Below are 20,801 nucleotides of genomic sequence, written 5' to 3'. Positions count from 1 at the left end.
GGCAAAGAATGTCTTAGTATACTGTGAAAATAGTTTTTATCTCCCAGATCCCTGAAAAGGGGCCCAAAGACTGCCCCCCAGGGATCCACAGACCCCACGCTGGGAACTATTGAAACTACCTGGGTTGACTTCTGGCTCTACCACTTGTAGGCTATGTGACCTTAGAGAAGTTGCTTCACCTTTCTGTGCCTGTTTTCTTTTTTGTAAAATGGGGATAATCATAATTGTATAATAGTGTTATTATGAAAATTCTCTAAGTTAATATATGTAACATTCTTAGAACAGTGCCTGTTACATAGTAAGTGCTCAAAAAATAGCTCTCCACTGTCATCAACTCTGCTTCAGCTGAGTTACTACAGCTGCATCCACTGACAGAAAAAAAATTTAAACTCTTCCCACTTCTTATTCATATTCCTAAAAAGAAGAAATGTGGTTGGCCCAGCTTACTGTGTTAAGTCAAACAGATCATAGTTGCTGGAGTAAGGATATTTTGTTCTTAGGTCAGTTTCAGGGGGAACATAGCGAAAAAATTAAAACTATAAAAGCATTGTCTCCTGTGCAGCAGGAGCAAAACTCATATATGCCTTAACATGTCCAGGGCACATAGGCTGCATGTGGTACTAACCCCACTGGTAAACAGGCTGTATTTGGCCTGGATAGTCTCATTTAATATTCAGGAGAAATTCAGAAATGAGCTGTTCCTGTTGAGTCAGTTACTTGTCTCTGTTGTGCTGTGTTAGCAGACCAGATCTCCCCACGAGTGTTGGAGTCTTAACTTTTTTGGTTAATACAAGGTTAATTGTGATTTTGCTCTTCATTTAAAGGAACAAGAATCCTGGGAATTAGGCATCTTTAATTTCTAATATCCTTTGTACTTTTACATCTGTATTTTTGGAAAATGATAAAATAGTGTATTTTTTCCTTACAGAGTTTTGGGAGTGCTATCAAATCTGGAACATCAAACAAGAAACCTGGTATGTATAATTATGAGGTGAGAAAATTACTCAAGTGCCTCAGAGTCCTGAACTCAAGTTTCTTCTGTGTTTGTTCTTTTCAGAGATTGCTCAAGTAACTTCAGCGTACGCAGCTTCTGGTTCTGAACAGCTTAGCCTCGCACCAGGGCAGTTAATATTAATTTTAAAGAAAAATACAAGTGGGTGGTGGCAAGGGGAGTTACAGGTAATAATCTTTAAATCTATCAATTTTATTATAAAAGTGTATTGCATGCTCATTAAAAATAAAACTAATAAAAATTTCAGATCACCCATAATCGTGCCACTTAGAGGTAATCTATATTAACATTTTAGTGTGTAATGTTTCTAGTCTTTTTGCTGTTCATTTTTAGCACAGTTGAGTTGAAGCTATAAGTACCAATATGAATAATAATTTTTTCTAAATACATAATTGTTTACCTGTTCTAATAAACCACTGGTCACCTTCTTAAAGGAAAGCATAGCATCATCTTTGCCTAGGAAAAAAAACATGGTCCAGGCTGTGTCCTGAGGAAATACCACCCATTGGACTATCCCCTCATGATCTTTTGTTTTTGAAACAGTGCAAGGAAAGGAATTGCAGACATAAATGAGCCTGGTTTTGTGCCTACAATGTTAACAGAGGCAGTTATTGCAAATGTTTTGATACAGAGAGGTTTTTGTCTCTTTACTAAAACTTCCTTATCTAAAGAGCATTTTAGGGTTAAAAAATGATGATAGGTACAATAGCTATATTTTTATGTAAGATTGATACATAATTGTAATGAGGAATGATATAACTTCACTCTTGCAAATTAGTCTTACAATTCCTAAAGAACAGGGGGTGTTCAGAATTCAATATCTTCTTGAATAGCCCCCTGAAATTCCACCTTCTGGTTTATTTGAAGGTTGACCCAACTAAGTGGGTAACATGACTGTCCACAAATTTTATTTGTGATCTCCTAGTTGATTAACAAAGCCCCAAGAGGTGTTTACTATGGGCTGTGCCATTTAAAGTGCTGACTTGAACTTATTAGAAGAACTCTAGAAAAATCCTTTTAGTTTGTAAATATTTGTGTGAAATATGCAGATAACTCTAAGCCTGAAAGATCTCCAAATAGACTTCTACAGGTAGTGTTTTCAGCCATACTTTGAGATGCATATTGAGTCTTCCAGTTGTTTGATACTGACCTGGAAGGCCAATGCAAAATTCAGGGGTCCCCAAGACCACCTTTACTTCTGACACCAATTGTAAGTTTGGAGGTCCCCAGACCACTCTCAAGTTCAATAGAGCTCTCACAGGACTCACTGAAAGCTACGTTAGTTCCCCCTTATCTGAGAGGGATATGTTCTAAGATCCCCCAGTGGATGCCTGAAACTGCAGATGGTACTGAACCCTATATAAACCATGTTTGTTCCTATACATATATACCTATATTGTGTTTAATTTATAAATTAGGCTTAGTAAGAGATTAACAAAAACTAATAGTAAAATAGAAAAAGTACAGCAGTATACTGTAGTAAAAGTTAAGTGAATGCGGCGTCTGTCAAAATATTTTATTGTATGGTACTTACCTTTTCACTTAAAGGAAGCACTTTCTAGCTTCTCTTTAGCGTATCCCAATTGCCTGCATCACTATTCTTGTGCTTTGGGGCCATTATGAAGTAAAGAGGGGTTACTTGAACACACACACTGTGATGCCATGACAGTAGATATGATAACCTAGGCGGCTGCTGACTGACAGGTAGTGTGTACAGCGTGGATACACTGGACAAAGGGATGATTCACATCCTGGGTGTGACAGAAAGGGACGGCGTGAGATTTCATCATGTTACTCAGAACAGCACGCAACTCAAAACTTATGAATTGTTTATTTCTGGAATTTTTTACTTAATATTTTCAGACTGCAGTTGACTGTGGATAACTGAAACTGTGGAAAGAGAAACTGGATTAAGGGGGACTACTGTATTATCCTCATGGTTACAGTTTATTACAGCAAAAGAATTTAGATTAAAATTAGCCAAGGGAATAGATGTGTGGGGCAGGATCAGGAGGGTTCTAAGCACAGAGCTTCCAGTTGTCCTCTCCCAGTGGAGTCATGAACAGCATTAAATTCTCCTGGCAACAAAACCCATAGAGAGTACTGCCAAGCAAAGGAGCTTGCGTGAGCCTCCGTGTCCAGAGTTTTATGGGAGTTCTATCATGTAGACATGATTGGCTGCCTGTATGGCTGAACTCAGTCTGCAGTCTCTCCAGAGGTTGAGTTCATACTGCATGACCCAGAGCACCCACCCTAAATCACTCTGTTAGACTGTCTGGCATGGTCACGGCCCCCAGGTAAACTCAGACACTCTTCAGTCATGACATTCCAGAGGTTTAGAGTTGGCCTCCCAGAAGCCAAAGACAAAAAACAGACCTTTCTGAGCAAGGTTAAATTCTTTACTACACAGGGGTTTTTTTCATTTTTAGTTTATGTCTAAGTAACTGGTTGTAATCTCATCTTTCATACTCCTTTTGCTAATTTTACAGGCCAGAGGCAAAAAGAGACAGAAAGGATGGTTTCCTGCCAGCCATGTTAAACTTTTGGGTCCAAGTAGTGAAAGAACTACACCTGCCTTTCATGCTGGTATGGAATGGGTTAACTTGCATTTCGTCACAGAGAATTTTTGTTAAAACTCGCCAATTTCTCAGATTAACTAACTGAAAAATATTAAAAATTTGTCCTTCCTATACTGATGCCTAAAAGCATGTTACAATGAGAACTTCCTTTCTAAAAAGTTCTGTGTAGAAACAGCCAACTATTAAGTGGATACTTGAACTTCTCCACTCTTAAAATTTCTCAAAGTGGAATTACTATACCATCAAACTTACAGTGAAGGAGTTCACCTAGACTTCTAACTGTAGTTTGGAAATTCTGGTTTTTGTAGAACGGAATGGGGGAAGAGGAGTGGGAGAGAACAGCCGAAGGACAAATTTAGGCTAATTTAACATTTAATATTAGTGTAATTTAAATCCTGGGGGTATTTTGACTTGTGATCCTAGTAGGAATAATTAATTTGCTGTTTGTTTTTCTTTTTCTGGTAGTGTGTCAGGTGATTGCTATGTATGACTATGTAGCAAGTAATGAAGATGAGCTCAGCTTCTCCAAGGGACAACTTATCAATGTTTTGAACAAAGATGATCATGACTGGTGGCAAGGAGAAATCAATGGGGTGACTGGTCTCTTCCCTTCAAACTATGTTAAGATGACGACAGACTCAGATCCAAGTCAACAGTGTGAGTAATATCAAACTATTTGCCTCTCAACTAGTGCAAAAGCTTTAATATACAGCGCTGCATTTGTTACTGTTCTGGATCAGATACTAAATGCAGCTCTCTTAGCAAATGTATATTAATGCTTAAAGTAAGAAAATGCAAAAGGAAACTTTTCACAATTCAAGAGTTACATTGCCTTATTTTAAATAATTTTTTCCTAGCTTCAGACCTTAGACTCTTTTATGGGTTCTTTGGTATGATAGCAGTCTATACTGCACCATCCTTTTCAGCGTGCAATGATCTTTTCAGCTTAATAAAGAGTAGATAGTAAGTATCCTATTTACCTATTAAAAATTACCCTTTTAGTGTATGTGCTATTAATTTTATCACCTTCCCATTTGTTTCCCACCTATGTACACATTATCCAGGTAAGAATAAAATTTAAAAACTTTTAAAATTTGTTTTCAAAACTCTCATTAGGTGATTATTTAGATGGATACCTCATGCCACAAGAGATATATGAATCAAGATTTATTTCACTATTTTTAGGACGAGGGTCCAGATCTCATAGAATTATCTTTTGGTAGTTACCCTGCCTTTCTTACATTTGACAATAAATATGAACTAATAGTAAATTAGAGAACAAACAGTACTTGGAAATAAATACCTTTTTACCTTTATAAAACGAATGTCACTTTTCCCCACCCCTTTTTTTTTTTTTTTACTAAATGCATCATGATTTATATTTTTTTATCATTCTTGTGAAATTATCTAATAAATTTAGCCTTTGATTTTAATTTAGTTTTTGAGAGGCTATAAATGGTAACCCAGTCAAAGCTGAGCTATGCTTATGAATTCAGTGCAAGTATTGCAGATTTGTTTTAGACTCTAAGCTTGAAATACTCATGCATTGTTTTTACTTTGGAGCTTGTAAAGATTGCCCTCACCCTGGCAGAAGACTTTCCTTTATATAACACGACTAAGTTTCCCAGTTTGGAGGTGGGAGAAGTCCAGTTGTTTTATGGTTCGAACATTCCCATAAATATCTCAGGGTTTCAGGAGAAGTGAAGAAAATCATGACAACGTGGGTTACCTAAATGAATGACCATTTTAAGCTCTGCTGATGGTTTGGCAGATTCTAGTGCTTCCACTTTATCTGATTGATTAGGAATGCCTGAGGCACTTTTCCTGAATCCAGGAAGGAAGATACTTTTCCAGACCAACCCGGTCTGGAAGACCTTTGGCTAATGATCCCTGGAGGCATTCCAGTAGGCCAGGACTTTTGGCTTTTGCCGAGTCTGTGATGTAAAGTGATGGCTTTCCAGATGTTTCATTGTTGTTGTTGTTGATCTTTTTTTTCTATGGTGGAACACTTTTTTCAATTAAGCCTTTTCTGAGGAATATAAAGAACAAATAAAAGCTGTTCTAAAGGAAGAACAACCAGGTGTGGATGAGTCAGTAAAAACTGGTTAAATTTTAGATTACCATCTGTGGTTTTGGGGCCCTTATAAGTATTATTTTAATTTTCTTATATAATTAGGATATAGTCAGTGTGCCCCATTACGGCGTTTCGGTCAAGGACAGACCGCGTATGTGATGGTGGTACACCATATAGCCTAGGTGTGTAGTAGGCTGTGCCTTCTGTGTGTAACTGCTCTCTGTGATGTTTGCACAGGGGTGAAATTGCTGGCGTTTCATTTCTCAGAACAGATCCCCACTGTTAAGTGGCACGTGACTATTTTTTTAAAGGTTGATAATAGTAATAATTCAAATTTGTTTAGTTGATGTTGCATGTTACTAGTCAAATTTTTTCTCACCCACTTAATTTGCTTTATGTTCATTTTATTCCTCATTTTTCTTTTTATAGGACCCAATGTTGTCTTCCAGTGTGAAAGCACCCCAGAGACCCACTATCCAAGTTTGACTAGCGTGGAGGCAGGGCAGGCAGCCCTGATCAAATATCTCCTACACAATTCATTAACTTCGGTTCGAATGTTAGAGCCACTTGGGATTATTTCTTTGTGTTTCTAACTTACAGTTAACATTTATTTGTAACACTTTAAAGGATAGTGGGTCTTTGTGTGGCTTTCCCTGCTGTTCACTCTGGCACCCTTAGCGCTTTTCTTTTTCAATTTGGTAATTGTAGGTCATTAGCATGCACATTGAGTTTCCCCTACAGGGTGGGAATTCAAACACACAAAGACCCACTATTTGCACAAACTGTTCTCGCTGTTTGGAATGAGCTGCCGCGCTTTTCTAATGTTATTGCAACTTGTATATTGATTACAGAATTCAGATAAAATTTGCTTATGTTTTGTTCTTACGTTTGGTCTAATCCTAATCACAGTGAGCTCTTACTTGGTTCAATGTGTGATTCCCCCAGATATGCACTGTTTACTCTTTTACTTTCTAATATGCCACTATTCAGTATTTAAATTTGTTAAAGGCCAAGAACTGAAAATAACCTTTTATCTATTTTCTGTGTATTTTGGGGAGCTTTTCTTACCTCAGAATAGGAAAGTGACCTGCCCCATCAGTATGTGCAGCGTGGGATATGTTTCATCTGTTTGGGCTGCCCAGAAATGAGCCGTGTACTATGGTAGTTCCCTTAGGACCTTCATGTGCTCTGGGCTAATGAAGATATTATATCATATCCTGCAGCAAGTAGTTGTTACTTCTTCATTGATGACCTAAAAATGTATTATTTTGGGGGAATGAACGGCTCCCATCATTGACTATGAGATATGAAACCTTCCCTAGCTTAGACAGAGCATTGATATCTACGATACATTTTAAAGTCAAAACTCATGTTATCTATCTTAATTAGGTAACCACATGTCCCAGGCCACAAAAGGACATTGGTTGACATTCTTCATAATGTATTTAGTAAAGAACATGAGGAATCTTTGCAGAGTTTAAATGCCCCTGAAGCAGGCAAACAGGCTCTATCTAGTCCAGAATGAATTCAAGTGAAGGAGAGATGTGTGTGAGCTGCATTCCTCTATGCCTCTATAAAGTGCTTTGAGGCTAGGAGATTGACTTTGCCATCCAGAATTCTCTGGCTACTATCTATTCAACCATATTGGCTACTTTGGCATAGGATTTTACTTTTTCTTGAATGGAAACACTTTAAAGATGATAAACATTATTAAAAACTAATAAATGTGAGAGTACTTAGCTGAAACAAAAAGGAGTTTTAGTGGACAGTATTAAACTATTTTTGAAAATCAATGAGAAGTTTATGCAATTTACAATGTTTACAAACTGCAGTGCAATCTACTGTTTATGAATGTCAAAGTATTATCAGGAAAAGTGTACATACAATCACAGTCTTATTTCCTCACAGAGTTCTTTAAGAAGAGTGAAACGTGTTTTTATATCTTTGAGTTTAAGTTAAAAGCACATTTTGTGCAATATTTATGTTAATGTGCCTATACATTATGAATGAATTATTTCAGTTATACATTGCCTAAATCATAACTTTACAGCACTTGAGAAAGAACCAACAGTTTAGTTAGAACTTCACAAAGTTCAAATGTCTGTGTTCCAAAATACTTCACGTTATTGGGATGTGTGGTGATGTGTATGTGTGCTCCCTGCGGCAGGGATTTGTAATTATCAGACCAGCTCAATTTTTAGCATTTGGCATCATCATGATACTTTTATAAAATGTGACATTAATAGGAAAGCAATAATATCACTTTACAGGTGGAATAACAGATTTGCCTGCAGTCAGTAAAGGAGACAGTACAGAGGTTGAGTCCTTGTGAATTCAACTGATCTTCCAAATTGTACAGAGTACTTGGTCTTGCCTTTTAATGTTCTGAACTTTCTGCTTTTGCACCCTTTAGTTGGGTTCAAATTAAGGACACTTACTTTACGTACGTTATAAACCCTGAGGTTAGAAATCAGACCACTGCTAATTAGCCACATGATTTTGTATAACATCCCTTTATAATTATTTTTCGCATTTGGACTTACCTAATACACTGATAAATTATTTCAAAGATATTTTATAGTGCAAATGACTCACTTTTACACTGATGAAGATTATTAAGAATGACATTCAGATAGAGTTTAGCATCTGTACTCAATTTGAAAAGAATGTATTCTTGTGCTCTGGGCTAACCTATGGACTGAATCACATGATGACATATTTAAGCTAAATGTCGGTCTGGAAAATATATATACTGTATTTACTGAAATACCTCTCCTTGTGTAGGTATTTTGTCATATATTCGAGAGAAAGCTAAAAATTAAGGAAATAGGATGACATATAATAACCTGACCTTCTTAAAAGTGCATGCAGTCCTCTGCGATACCTCATATTCAGCCACGTTTGCTCTCTTCCTCATGCAGTATGAGGCAGCTTTCAGTTTGCTTAGAAAGCAACGTTAGAAGGAAAGGGTTTATCAGGAACATAGAATTTTAAAGTGGGATAACCACTGAATAAATCTAAACCCTGTCAAAGTTTATTTAAAAATTGTAATATGTGATAATCATTTTTAAAGTATGTGATTAAATCTGATGGGTTTTTCAGCAGTGAAAAAATCAGTTCTAAAACCGAAGCTGATTTTTTAGAAAATTTGAAAATAAGTCAATCCCCTACCCATTGTAGAGTTTCCTCTAAAACTTTATCTTAAAGTCATTTAAAAATAATAGAACTACTAAAACAATATAACTGCTATTTTAGTGTTTTAAAATACAATGCGATATTGATAGTTTAAAGTAAAGAAAGTAGGGGAAGGAAAAGTAGAGAAAGAAATGCCAATTCCAGTCAAAGCTTTATTTGCCAAATTTTCTTAGAATGAATTTTACCAAGTTACAAATTTTGTAAATAGAATCTATAATGGAAATTCTGAGAGACTTTTGCCTAGAGTGGCATTGTTGGATGCTGCTGTGATGCTACTGTAATGTAATAAATTATTAAATTGTTGCAAAGTGCTGTTTTTTGCCTTAAATTTTTATTTTGTGTGTCTTGAAAACTATAGTATTAAAGGTATTGAGATTGTGCAAATGCTGGGCACGCTTGGCATGAGGTAATCTGTTTTTATTTTTACAAAATTGTAATATAACTATGCAAGTGTGTTTATTAAAAGGACACAAACAACATTACTTGTATTGTGTATTTCTTTGGAGGCATCCTTTAACACTTATTTTTGATTGTTTATATGTAGTCATGATTGAATTTCTTTGGAATTTCTTTTTCCTTAATGTAGACTCTGGGTACAGGCCAACGAATTGTTCTATATCACAGGGGCCAAAAGAAATTTTTAAGCGGTCATGATTGAAATAGTTTGATCCTGGATAATCATAATTTCAAAAGCAAAAGAAATTTTTTTCAAAAGTAAAGGAAAATATTATCTAGGGTAATAATCGATTACTATGTTACTTAGAATTTTTACTCCAACTTTTTTCTAAAAGGATTGGAAGGAGCCTACAAGTTAATGGCCACTCCAAATGTAGTTAAGACATTTTTAGTACAAAATCAGAGTCTATGTAAAAGAAACTGCAGTGAATGCTTGGGGGCACCAGAGGGAAACAGTATTATACCTAAGTGATCAAGTCGCTGGTTTCACCTCTAGTGAAAAACAATACAGATCACAATCCAACCCATCCATCAATGTCTGGCATAAACATCCTCTTTCCATAAAAACCTATCCTCATCCCTGGGAAGTCATTCAGCCAGTGTGTATTGAGCATTTGCATAAGGCCAAGACGTTACCATGTGCTGAGACTATGAAAATGAGTGTCAGAGGGTCCTAGCCTCAGGGAGTATGTAGCTCTGTGGGGGGATCTGGCACATGAGCAGATATTTACTGGGCTCCAATAGAGCACAGAGAAGGAATACCTAATTCAAACATAAATTGGTGAATTAGAGACCATTTCCTGGAGGAGGCAACTACCAGATCCCGAAGTAGGAGTAAGCCAGATTAGAGGGTGGCGTGGGGAGTGTGATGAGGACAAGAAACAGCATAGGTGCGGGAGGGGAGATGTGATCCAACTCGGCAGCTAGAAGGTGCTGCAGACATCAGCTTGAACTGACTGCCTTCTGCGGCCAAGTCTTCACTTTTGTCTGCCATTGAGAGGTCTGTGTTGTCTTTTAGGCTAATGATGTTTCACCGTAGCTTTAAAATAAAACCAATAAAAACATTTTTATCCACTTGCGTTTATCAGCAGAATTGGTTTGGGAAGTTCTAGAATACTTGTATTTTCTGATAGCCAAATAATTTGCTTTCTGTTGGTCCGCAGCATTAGAATACAATACAAACTTCTTCCTTTTTTATGCTTATGTTAGGAGTTAGGTTATGAGCAACCTAACACCTGATGATGGTGAACTTGACTGGCATCAAAAAAGACACAGCAGTTTAAAAAATTGTTCAAGAATTATTTAAATTTCCAAAACAAAATCACATCTGTATGTCTTCATGGTGGCAGCATGCTACCTGGTACATAGTTTGCACTCAATAAATATTTGCCAAGTCAGTAAAAGGCTATTTCATAAAATAAGGAGAGCCAGTAATTTTCTAGTGCCCTGAGAAAACTTCAGTATTAAAGGCAGCCTTTGGAAAATGAACAGCTTAGTCATCTGGATTTACTGTTAAAATCTTGTCCTTGCACTGAGCTTAAACACAGTGGGACTGAAAACCATTGTGGGATAGTCTGGCTACTCAGTGTTGGGCACACAGAGAATAGCTTTATTCAGTGGCGGTGCTCTCCTCAAAGTGGGCAGGGACTTCTCAGGACTTGGTGACGGAACTTGAACAAGCCCTCTTTGTACAAGTCATCACAAATTGTCTGTTGTCCTTCACTTTTGGAATCTTTGCAGATCTCGCTCTCCTTTCTCAAGCACGCCACTTGCCTCCTGTCCTTGCTCGCACTGCAACCTACCACGGTTGTTCCCAACTGTAGTGGGACAAGTTTTCATAACCGTGATACATTATTCATAATTCGTCTGTCTCCATATCCTGACACAAGTGTTAGGCCCCGCACACCACTGGATTGTTTTTCTGGAACTTTGACCTAGTGATAACTGTGATCTCTCATTCTTCTCATTTCCCACCCTTCCCGTCTGCCATCATTCTCACTGCATGTAGTTAATATCAATGCAAAACTCTCCCACAGCTCAGGATTTATCTTCGTATCACATTCTGTGAATACTTGTTGAAGACCTACCATGTGTCAGACACTGGGATATGGCAGATTGTAAAATAGACAATTGAGTGGGGAAAGAGAAAACAAAATGAATATGTAGGGTCTTAGAAAAATAAAGCAGGTTAGGGAAAGGGAATGCTGGGGAGGAAGGGGTGGGTCCAGAGCAATTGGTTTTAAACAGGCTCCTCAGATAAAGTCTCTCGCAATGGTGGACATGCGGGCAGAGACTGAAGGACATGAGGTATACCTGGAGAAAGCTAAGCGGTTGTCTGGAAGGTCACTGTGGGCAGAGGGCCCAGCACATGCAGAGACCTCAAGCAGGAGCATCCCTAAAATGCTTGAGAACGCATGGAGGCCAGTGTGGCCGGAACAGAGGGAAGAGCAAGAGGAGGAAGAAACGGGAACCAGGGAGATGGGGAGACTTTTTAGGTTCTCGTGGGCTGCTTGTAAGAACTTTGGCTTAGCTCAGTTAAAGGGGGAGGGGCCAGGAGCAAGGAGACCTGTTGGGAGGCTAATTTGGTAATCCAGGCTAAAGATGATGGCAGCTTGGGTCAGAATGATGGTGGTAGACATGGTGAGAAGCGGTCAGGCGATGGATATATTCTGAAGACAGAGCCAACAGTTGGATTGAATGTGGGGTGTGAAAAGAAAAGTATCAAGGATGCCTCCAAAGATCTCATCCTGAGCAACCAAAGAGGTGGATTGCCATGAACTGAGGTGGACCATAATGGAGGAGGAACGTGTTGGGGGATGGTGTTTAGGACTTTGGTTTTGAATAGTTCACCTTCACTCACCTTTTAGTGGAGATACTGAGTAGGGTGTTCAGAACATGTGGCGGAGTTCAAGGAGATTTCAGGCTGTAGAACTACTTAATACTTTTATTTATATTCCTTTATTGTATATTTTGTTTACTATGCATTTTCTTTGCTTTTTAAAAAATTCACCTTGAATTTATACTCACCAACCTAGTCATTATTGTTATTTTATACTGTCAGTAATTGTTTTGATTTTTTATATATTTGCTAGTCTTTTGCTCGACATTCCTTTTTATTTTTCTTTCTTTTTTAGCTACTCCTTACATCTCTTTTTTTCCTTCCTATTCAATTTCTTTCTTCCCAAAATACATATTTTAATACTTCCTTTAGTCACATCTGTTAGTGGTAAATGTTCTCAAACTTTGCCTGGAAATGTCTCTTTCTCCCTCATCCATGACAGTCTAACTAGAATTCCAGTTTGACAGTTATTTTTTCTCAACACCCCCTATTGTTGGCTTGAATGATGTACAGCCAGTCTGATTGCTGTTCCTGTGTAGTTATTCTTTTTCTTCCTGTTTTAATGATTTTTTTCCTCTCCTCGGTGTTTTGCAGTCTAAGGATCCCACCCCCAAAGTCATGAGTCATTGTTCCTCCTGAATCTGTAGAGTTAGGTCTTTCATCAGTCCTAGAACATTCTCAACCATTGTCATTCAGTATTACCTCTTCCCATTAGTTCTTTCCTCCTAAGTTCACATTAGATTTTGTTGGGCCTTGTTAGTCTGTCCTCTGTATCTATCTATCTGTCTATCTTAGGGAAAGGGAGAGAGAAACATGGATCAGTTGCCTCTTGCACGTGCCACAACCTGGGATCAAACCCACAACCTGGGTAGGTGCCCTGACCAGGAATTGAACCCACCACCTTTTGGCGTACAGAATGACACTCCAGCCAACTGAGCCACACCAGCCAGGGCTGTCCTCTGAATCTTTTAACCTCTGTTTTATGTTTTCTATTCTTCTGCTTTTCTGGGGTGCAATCTAAGTAATTGTTCCAGCTGTTTTCAAATTTACTAGTTCTTCAAATGTGTTTGATCTGCTATTTAACCTATTAATTTATTATTTCCATGATAATGTTTGCCATTTTTATTCACTTTTTTCCCAAATCTGCCTATTCTTATTTCTCAACTCAAGTTTTCAAGTCCTTCAACTATGCCTTGAGTTATTTTTAACATATATTTTAAAATTTTTTCTTCTATATGTTGTTCTGTATCTTATGTTCTTGGGGTTCTAATCCTCATTTTTTAATTTATGGTAGATCCTTTGTGACCCTTTGTTATTTTTTGTAATTTGTAACTTTAACTCACTTTTAGTGAGACTTGGTTTTTCTGTGGAAATCCTGTGGGACCAAAGCTAAGAGCAGTTGTACATTTTCTTTAGCCAAGTACCTAAGGGTATCACCAATCAGGGACTAATTTTTGTGTGTTAACCCCTTGCTGACTATTTCGAGCCAGAACTGGCCCTGTGGCTGGCTGGCCACTTTTCCGTGGTGACTGGTCAGCAAGGTGTTTAAAATTACTTAAATTAATATAAGTGCAGACACGAGTTTTCTTGTGACCAGTCTTAACAAAGTCCCCAATCTGAGGTATGGAAAGAGAAGCTTTATTCAAGTGAACAGTTTGCGAACTGGGGAAAGGCAGCCTCCAGAGGCCGTTGAAAGAGCACCTCATCAAGACAACGGGAGTCTGCTTTTTAAAGAGAAAGTGCCAGCCCTAGTTCCTGATTGGTCCATTTTTATGCAAATGAGGAATCCAAATACCACAGTTCTGATAGGTCCAAATAGCATGGTTCTGATTGGTTGGAATTATGCGTTCCGATTGGTCAGCATAGATGCAAATGAGGATATAGCTCCTCAGTTCCCATTGGGTGGGGCAGGCCTCAGCCCCCTGGTCAGAAGAGGCTGCTGGGAACTCCTCCTTTATAACGGCGCCGGGACAGCCGGAGCGCAGTGCGGGCGGAGGGCCGGTCTCGCTCTTCCCTGGACTGCAGCGTGGTGAGTGGCCTCCAGGAGCAGCGGTTGCTATGCCCGAGTTAGGAATTTGTGCCCAGTTAACCACAAGCTGTCCTTGGAAGATATATTTCTTCTCGAGGTCACCATGTGTTAATTCATCAGTTAAGAATTCTTGAACTTCAAACTTGTGTGAGATGCAGCCCAGCATTTCTAGTCTTTACCATGCAGAGACTAAACGCTTTCTTACCATCTCCTGTAGTCTTCAGTCTCCTGCCAGAGCCTGCTCTCAATGGCCAAACAGCGACAAACGCCAACTACAATAGCTTACAAAAGCCCCTTGCGGGGGTTGGCTGCCTTACAGGAGCAGAGCAGGGGAAAGGTGAGAGTGGTCTGGGGAGAAGAGTCTACCACTTGACATGTTTCCTGACCTCTGTGATCAAAACACTGCTAAGTTTGATATAAAAGAACTGCGTTAGACACAGTCCCTAACTCCTGTGGGAAACAGGGAAACCTAGGCATACTGACTCTATACAGATGAACTACAGTACAAGTTATATTATCTGAAGTGTTAAAATATAGATGAAAACCGGTACCATGGAAACACAAAGGAGAGGCAGGGTAAGTGGGACTAAAAGAAGTGAAAAGAAGCATTAATGAAATAATTTTTTCTTAACCAAGGATGATCCAGAATATTAGCATTTCTTTTTTATTTAATTTTTTTATTTGAGTTAAAAAATTTTTTTCAATTACCCTGGGGTAAGTGGGACAGGATGAGAAAGGTTTCCCCAAAGTAGGATCCCGTGAGCCGTACCCTGAGAGGTTAGTAGATGGCTCTATGCAGAGAAGAGGGCCGTGAACTGTATGTAAAGCACACATGAGGCCTGCACACAGGCCAGGGGGGCCTAAAGGTGGGCTGCATGGTCACAGGCAGGCGGTGGCTGATGGTGGAGACCGGCACCCGTGCTACCGAGGGAGGGCTTCATCCTGCAAATAACAGAAGCTGTCAAGCATTCTGTTAGGTTTGAACATAATAAAATAAAAAGAGATGTAGCGACTGGCTTGAGATGTTTACTAGAAATATAATGTAAGTCACAAACGCAGCCCCAGTGTAATTTAAAATTTTCCAGCGGCCACACTAAAAGAAGTAAAAAGAAGCATTAATAAAATAATTTTTTCTTAACCAAGTATGACCCGGAATATTAGCATTTCTTTTTTATTTAATTTTTTTATTTGTTTTAAAAAGTTTTTTCAATTACAGTTTACATTCAATATTATGTGTTAGTTTCAGGTATTCAGCATGGTGGTTAGACAATCACATACTTTACAAAGTGTTCCCCCGATGTTTTCAGTACCCACCCGGCACCACACATCGTAGCAATTACAGTACCACTGACTACATTCCCTGTGCTGTAGTTTACATCCCCATGAGTGTTTCGTAACTTTCAATCTTTCGTCTCCATCCCATATTAGCATTTTAATATGTAATCAATAGGATTATTAATGCATTCTTTTACATTCTGGGTTTTTGTACTAGGTCTTTGCACATGGCCTTTGAACTAGTATTTTACGTATTTTACATGTACAGCACTTCTCTGTTCAAGTGCTCAGTAGTCACATGTCGCTGTGGCTGCCACATTGGACAGTGCAGGAACAGAGGATGGCAGAGGGTGTGTTCTACCCACAAACCCTACTTCCTCAGTTCTCAAAAGATGCACTTCTCCAAAAAGAGGGTTCCGTGGTCACATAAGTGCTGGCAACCCTGGGTTTATCAAACTAAATGTTTCTTGACAGCAGGACCCTCCAAGAGAAAGACCCAGTCTGCAGCATTGTCCCAGTTTATTTGACCTCACGGGCCCAGGGGCCCTGGAGGCAGGCAGAGGCGAAAGTACAGTGGGAAACACCATGGTGATGAGTCACAAAGGCTGGGCGAGGAGACTCCTCGTGGGTGCCAGTGCTGGGGGCAAGTGGAGGTCTCGAGCTCCGAAGGGGTCTCTGGATTTGGCAATGCCAAGGTCATCATTACCTTCACAAGAGCAGTGTCAGAGGAGCAGGGGGACAGAAGCCGAAGTATCCTAAATTGGTGACTTGACAGGGAGAGCTGGAGGACTGGCCATGAGTGACCTTTAGCAGTGAGACCAGAGAGAGGGTGCTTGAGGAGGGAGCAAGATTGAAGGAGGGGTGCTTGTTTGTTTTAAATAGTGGGGTAGGAGGGACACTTAGCCGCATGTCTGGGCTAAGAAGGACCAGTGAATACTGGCAGTGGAATTACAAGGACAAGGAAGGGTCCTGCGGGGGGCCAGTTAAGGATGCTGGCTTTAGGAGAAATAGACACGGTCTCGTCTCTAGACACAGGAAGGAGGTACAGGGGTGAGTAAACAAGGAGGTAAAGGGCAGGAAGGAAAAGGGGGTATCTCACCTTTATTTTCTCTCCCTGACACCAGAGGGAAGAACATCTGAAAGTGAAGGTGGGGGTCAGAATGGGAACTGGAACAGAGAATGCAAGTTTAAGAACCAGTGTAAGGGAAAACGAAAGGGTCAGCTGGGGCCGGGGTACAAGGATTGTCCCACACTGATGCCGATAAGGCTGATGTCACATATGTCCCAGCCTTAGAAATGATAGTGTCTCTGAGACTTTCCCTATTATTTCAAGATACAGAACAGATAGGCCGGCGCTTGTGGGTTTAATGTGTCATTGTTTCCCAAAGCGTGTCACACGTATCCAGGTGGCACACAACGCAAAACAGTACCCAAGAGGACTGACTTTATTTTAATGTTTATTTACTTTAGCGACTATCAGAAGAAACATAACCAGCACATCAAGTCAATGATTTCTTAGATATTTAACTCAACATGAGAAATTTAGAGAAAACTTACTCGGTAAATAATAATAGAGCTGGAACATGAATGTGGTGGAATGTGAATGACTGAAGTTTGTGAAACTAGTACAAGGGAGGGTTCTGATAGCTTCCCTCAGAGTCAGCTGGCAACTCTGGCCCATAACACGGGATCGAGTCGCGATCAGAGGCCCTGCACCAGGTGTCGGCCGCACCGCTCGCCCCCTTGCTGCTTACAGCCTAGTCAGACGGGCATCTGTACCTGCCCTGCTGATCCAGAGCCCTGCCATTCCTGCAGTTCTCCCTGGCAGAAAGAACAGAACAAAATACGACCCTCAGAAAAGCTTGATAGTTTTGAACGTGACAGTGGCACTATGATTTCCTCTTGGTAGCACCAAACCAGCCTCCTTCAATTTTTGTTTTACTGTGGGAATAATTTTTTTAAAAAGCTGTGGGCAACGTGTGCAGAAAATAGAACAGCTGTCTTCATTAGAACTGTCTGTAAGCCCAAATCTATACAAAATATATAAATAGTCACAGGCCATCAGAAAGAGAAACCAACCCCCTGTAAAAGCCCCATCTGATCCTTGCATTTTCCTTCTCTGTGGCTTTGTCCATTTGTTACCAGTGCCAGGCAACCCTTCCCTGTCTGGTATGTCTGCATCTGTCCAGACGCTCCCCCCACCCACCTCGGCACTGCGCAGGCTGCCCCTTCCTCCTGCCGCCCTCCCTGATTGCCTCTGCTTCAGAGCTCTCCCACGCTTCCTTCGTTTTTCTCTTCCAGCTTTCAGACGTGCTCCGCTTGCTGCCTCGTGTTGTAGCTTGTTGGGTACCTACCTGCTTTTTTTTTTCTGTCTGAGGAAAGACTTCCTGAGGTATTTCCCCTATCACTGCATAAGGCAGCCCTCAGCTTCTTACTGAATGATTCTGGATTATGTCACTTCCCAGTTTGACATGTAGTTCAGCTCCCACATGCCCATAAATTGGTCCAAAGTGAATGCAACTCCTCTCACCCTGATGGGAGCTGCTGGGACGTTAGAGAAGTCCCAGGGTCTCCTTGGGCTGCTGTGTATCCCAGACCAGCAGTCCTTTGTTCTAGTGGGTTAAGTGGTCTTGTTTGGAACTGTTGGCTCCTGGGAACTTAAGGTTTCCTAACATAGCAGTTGACTTTGAGAAATCTAGAGAAATGTTTCTCAAACATTTTTTAAACAGTAGCCCACAGTAAGAAATACATTTTATATCCCCACATATGTCCTGACTAAAAATTTTCAGAGAGCAATGTTTACCAATGCTTGCACATGACAGTTTCCATTTATTTACTTAAATTTAAATTTATTTTCTAAATGCCTTACCTGCTAAAAAACTAAACTGATATAACGACCCACCAGTAGCTCATGACCTGTGATTTGGCAAACACTGGTCTCAAGCCTGTAATTCATTTAATCATTTCAGTATCTTTGAAAATGTCTTGAGACGGTGAGACTGACATAGATTCTTCCCAAGCTCAGCCCAGTTCTGATCTCTGAGACCATTTTTTTAAATCCTTAATCCTGTCATGACCTGTTTGGAAAGGCAGTTGGACCCATTTGCCTTTACAGGCGTCGCTAACTCGCTGCTCTGGAGCCCTGAGTGGTCCCTGAGCTCGCCGTCGCAGGTGTGTGCTGTCCGCGCAAGTCCCGGGCTCTTTGGAGGTCTGTGTAGCTCCTTCAGGGCAGCATTCGGAAACCCAGCACATCTGCTGACAGGTGTCTGCTTTCTGCAGAGAGAACTAAAATAATATTTTGAAATTCTACCCTGTTTTTCCACAGGGTGTGCTGATCTCCAAACCCTGGACACCATGCAGCCGATGGAGAGGAAGAGGCAGGGCTACATCCACGAGCTGATTCAGACTGAGGAGCGGTACTTGGACGACCTGCAGCTCGTCGTGGAGGTGAGGGGCTCTGCTGCCCGGCTCTGGAGCGGAGGGACTCTCTCACTCTCAGAATGCTTTCTCTGCCGTTGGAGAGGGCTTAAAGGTCTGAAGTCAACTTTTTCCCAGGTTAGGTGATTCAGGGTGAAGAGAGAGAGAGAGCGAGCAAGGGGACACTCAGGCGCCTCCGTCGGAAGTGGTAGAGGCCCCATCTAGGAAGGTCAAGGGTATAGAGTAGGTGGGAAGGCACCAAAGCCAACTTTTCTACCTCAAGTTTTTGCCTAACTTTATTTACACTGCCGCTTTGACGCCTGATATTTCATAAACTTCAATGTTTCTAGAGGATAGTTAAGCAGTGGGAGGGTTCACCTCACATTTGCATCAGTTTGGAAAACCAACTAGGATCATTTGTAAAATAACTCCCAATTATCATCTCTTTACTGCTTCTGTTTGTGCCTGTCGATGTTAGCAGTGGCCTCTAGGCTGATAACAGCTGTTTTAGTAGTTCTTCCAGATGATTTGTGTTTGAGTAAACACCGTGAGACTTTATAGTTCTATTATACTTTTGTTTCCATGGCTTTTAGTTAAATAAACCACCTGAGGAGAACAGGTGACCCTCACATAGGCCCAGCAGGTGCAACGTATACCTGGCCATGACCTTGATAACACAGTGAAGCAGAGGCTGCACACCCCCCCCACCCCCCCCACCCCCCCACCCCCCGCACCTGCCCCCAGCAAGCCTGCCCTCCGGTCACTCTTCACTTCCCGGCAGGCTGGGACCTCCCTCGGTTGCTAATGTCTGTCTCCCCCAAGGCAATGGCTCCCGAGAGCAGAGACCGCATCCTTCATCCTGCAGCCCCATAACAGCCTGGCGGGAACTGGGGAGGTTTAGAGAGGTCCAGTTCCTAGCAGTTTTATCTCAGTTTTTTGACTCTTTGTTCAACTCAGTTCAGTAAAGATGAGTTGAAAACCAATGTGGAGCACTACACTAGAGAACAGAGATCAGAGAGAACATTCCTGCCCTCCAGGAGTTCACGGCCTTGTGGAGGGACAGACAGACAGTTGCAGAACAGTGCGATGAGGGTGGGGAGCGCGGTGAACTCAGGTGCTTTGGGAGCCGAGAGGAAGGAGACCACGCCTGGCCAGGAGGGAGAGGCCAGCAAGGACTCCCAGCGAGGCTTCAGCTGAACCTGAAGGACAAGGACCAGTTTTCTGTGCCAGGGGGAGGAAATAGAAGTGGGAAGGCACATACAACGGGAATTAGGGTCCTGCAAGCAGTCCAGTGCAGCTGAAGTGTCGCGTATTTGAGGGCCAGGCTGGTGTGGTTGGCAGGGGCCAGATCACGTGGGCTTGTGCACCCCGGGAAGGAGTTTCCATGTTATCATGTGCCCAGTGAATGGTTTTAAGAGAGAGTACCATGTCGTTTGTATTGTGGAGAGATCGGGCATGAGAAGAGTTGTTTGAGAGAACTTCACTGTTTCCTTAAAGTCATTCTCTAGTTGTTTGGTGGGAACTTGGACTTAGCATCTAAAGGAGTGAGTTTTAGTTCTAGTTCTTCCATATTCGAGGTTTGTAACCTGGAGCAAATCCTTCTCCCAGCCTTTATTTCTTCATGAGTCAATCAGGAGTAATAATGCCCAACTCAGCTTGACCTGTGTCATCTACGAAGTTAATTGAGAATCCTCCCAACATAAACACACATGCGCACACACATGCACACACACAGCATATATGTACGTATCAGTGCTCTGTAAACCGGTTAAGTGCTATGGAATACCGATGTGGCGGGTGTTATTTCCCCTTCAGTCAGTCAACCTCTGAAATCCATATCTTCTTGGTAGTCAGTCTTGGGGGTAACACAAGTCATCACTGGTTATTTTGCTGAACTTCTCACAAACTGCTTTCAGAACACGGAG

At 40.9% G+C, this 20,801-nt stretch overlaps 1 protein-coding gene across 5 annotated transcripts in view; it reads left to right on the top strand.

The window, feature by feature from the left end:
- The window catches only part of ITSN2 (intersectin 2), a 94,469-nt gene that overhangs the window by 60,624 nt on the left and 13,044 nt on the right, over positions 1 to 20,801 (top strand). For all 5 annotated transcript variants that reach the window (XM_081157161.1, XM_081157159.1, XM_081157160.1 and 2 more), the window contains 5 exons: positions 929 to 974; positions 1,058 to 1,179; positions 3,502 to 3,598; positions 4,057 to 4,248; positions 18,785 to 18,906. In XM_081157161.1, coding sequence (XP_081013287.1) covers positions 929 to 974; positions 1,058 to 1,179; positions 3,502 to 3,598; positions 4,057 to 4,248; positions 18,785 to 18,906 — 579 coding nt within the window. The remainder of the gene's footprint in view (positions 1 to 928; positions 975 to 1,057; positions 1,180 to 3,501; positions 3,599 to 4,056; positions 4,249 to 18,784; positions 18,907 to 20,801) is intronic.

The sequence above is a fragment of the Miniopterus schreibersii genome (assembly GCF_964146895.1).
Source record: "Miniopterus schreibersii genome assembly, chromosome: 13".
NCBI classification, from domain to species: Eukaryota; Metazoa; Chordata; class Mammalia; order Chiroptera; family Miniopteridae; genus Miniopterus; species Miniopterus schreibersii.
This window is presented reverse-complemented; position numbering and strand designations above follow the sequence as displayed.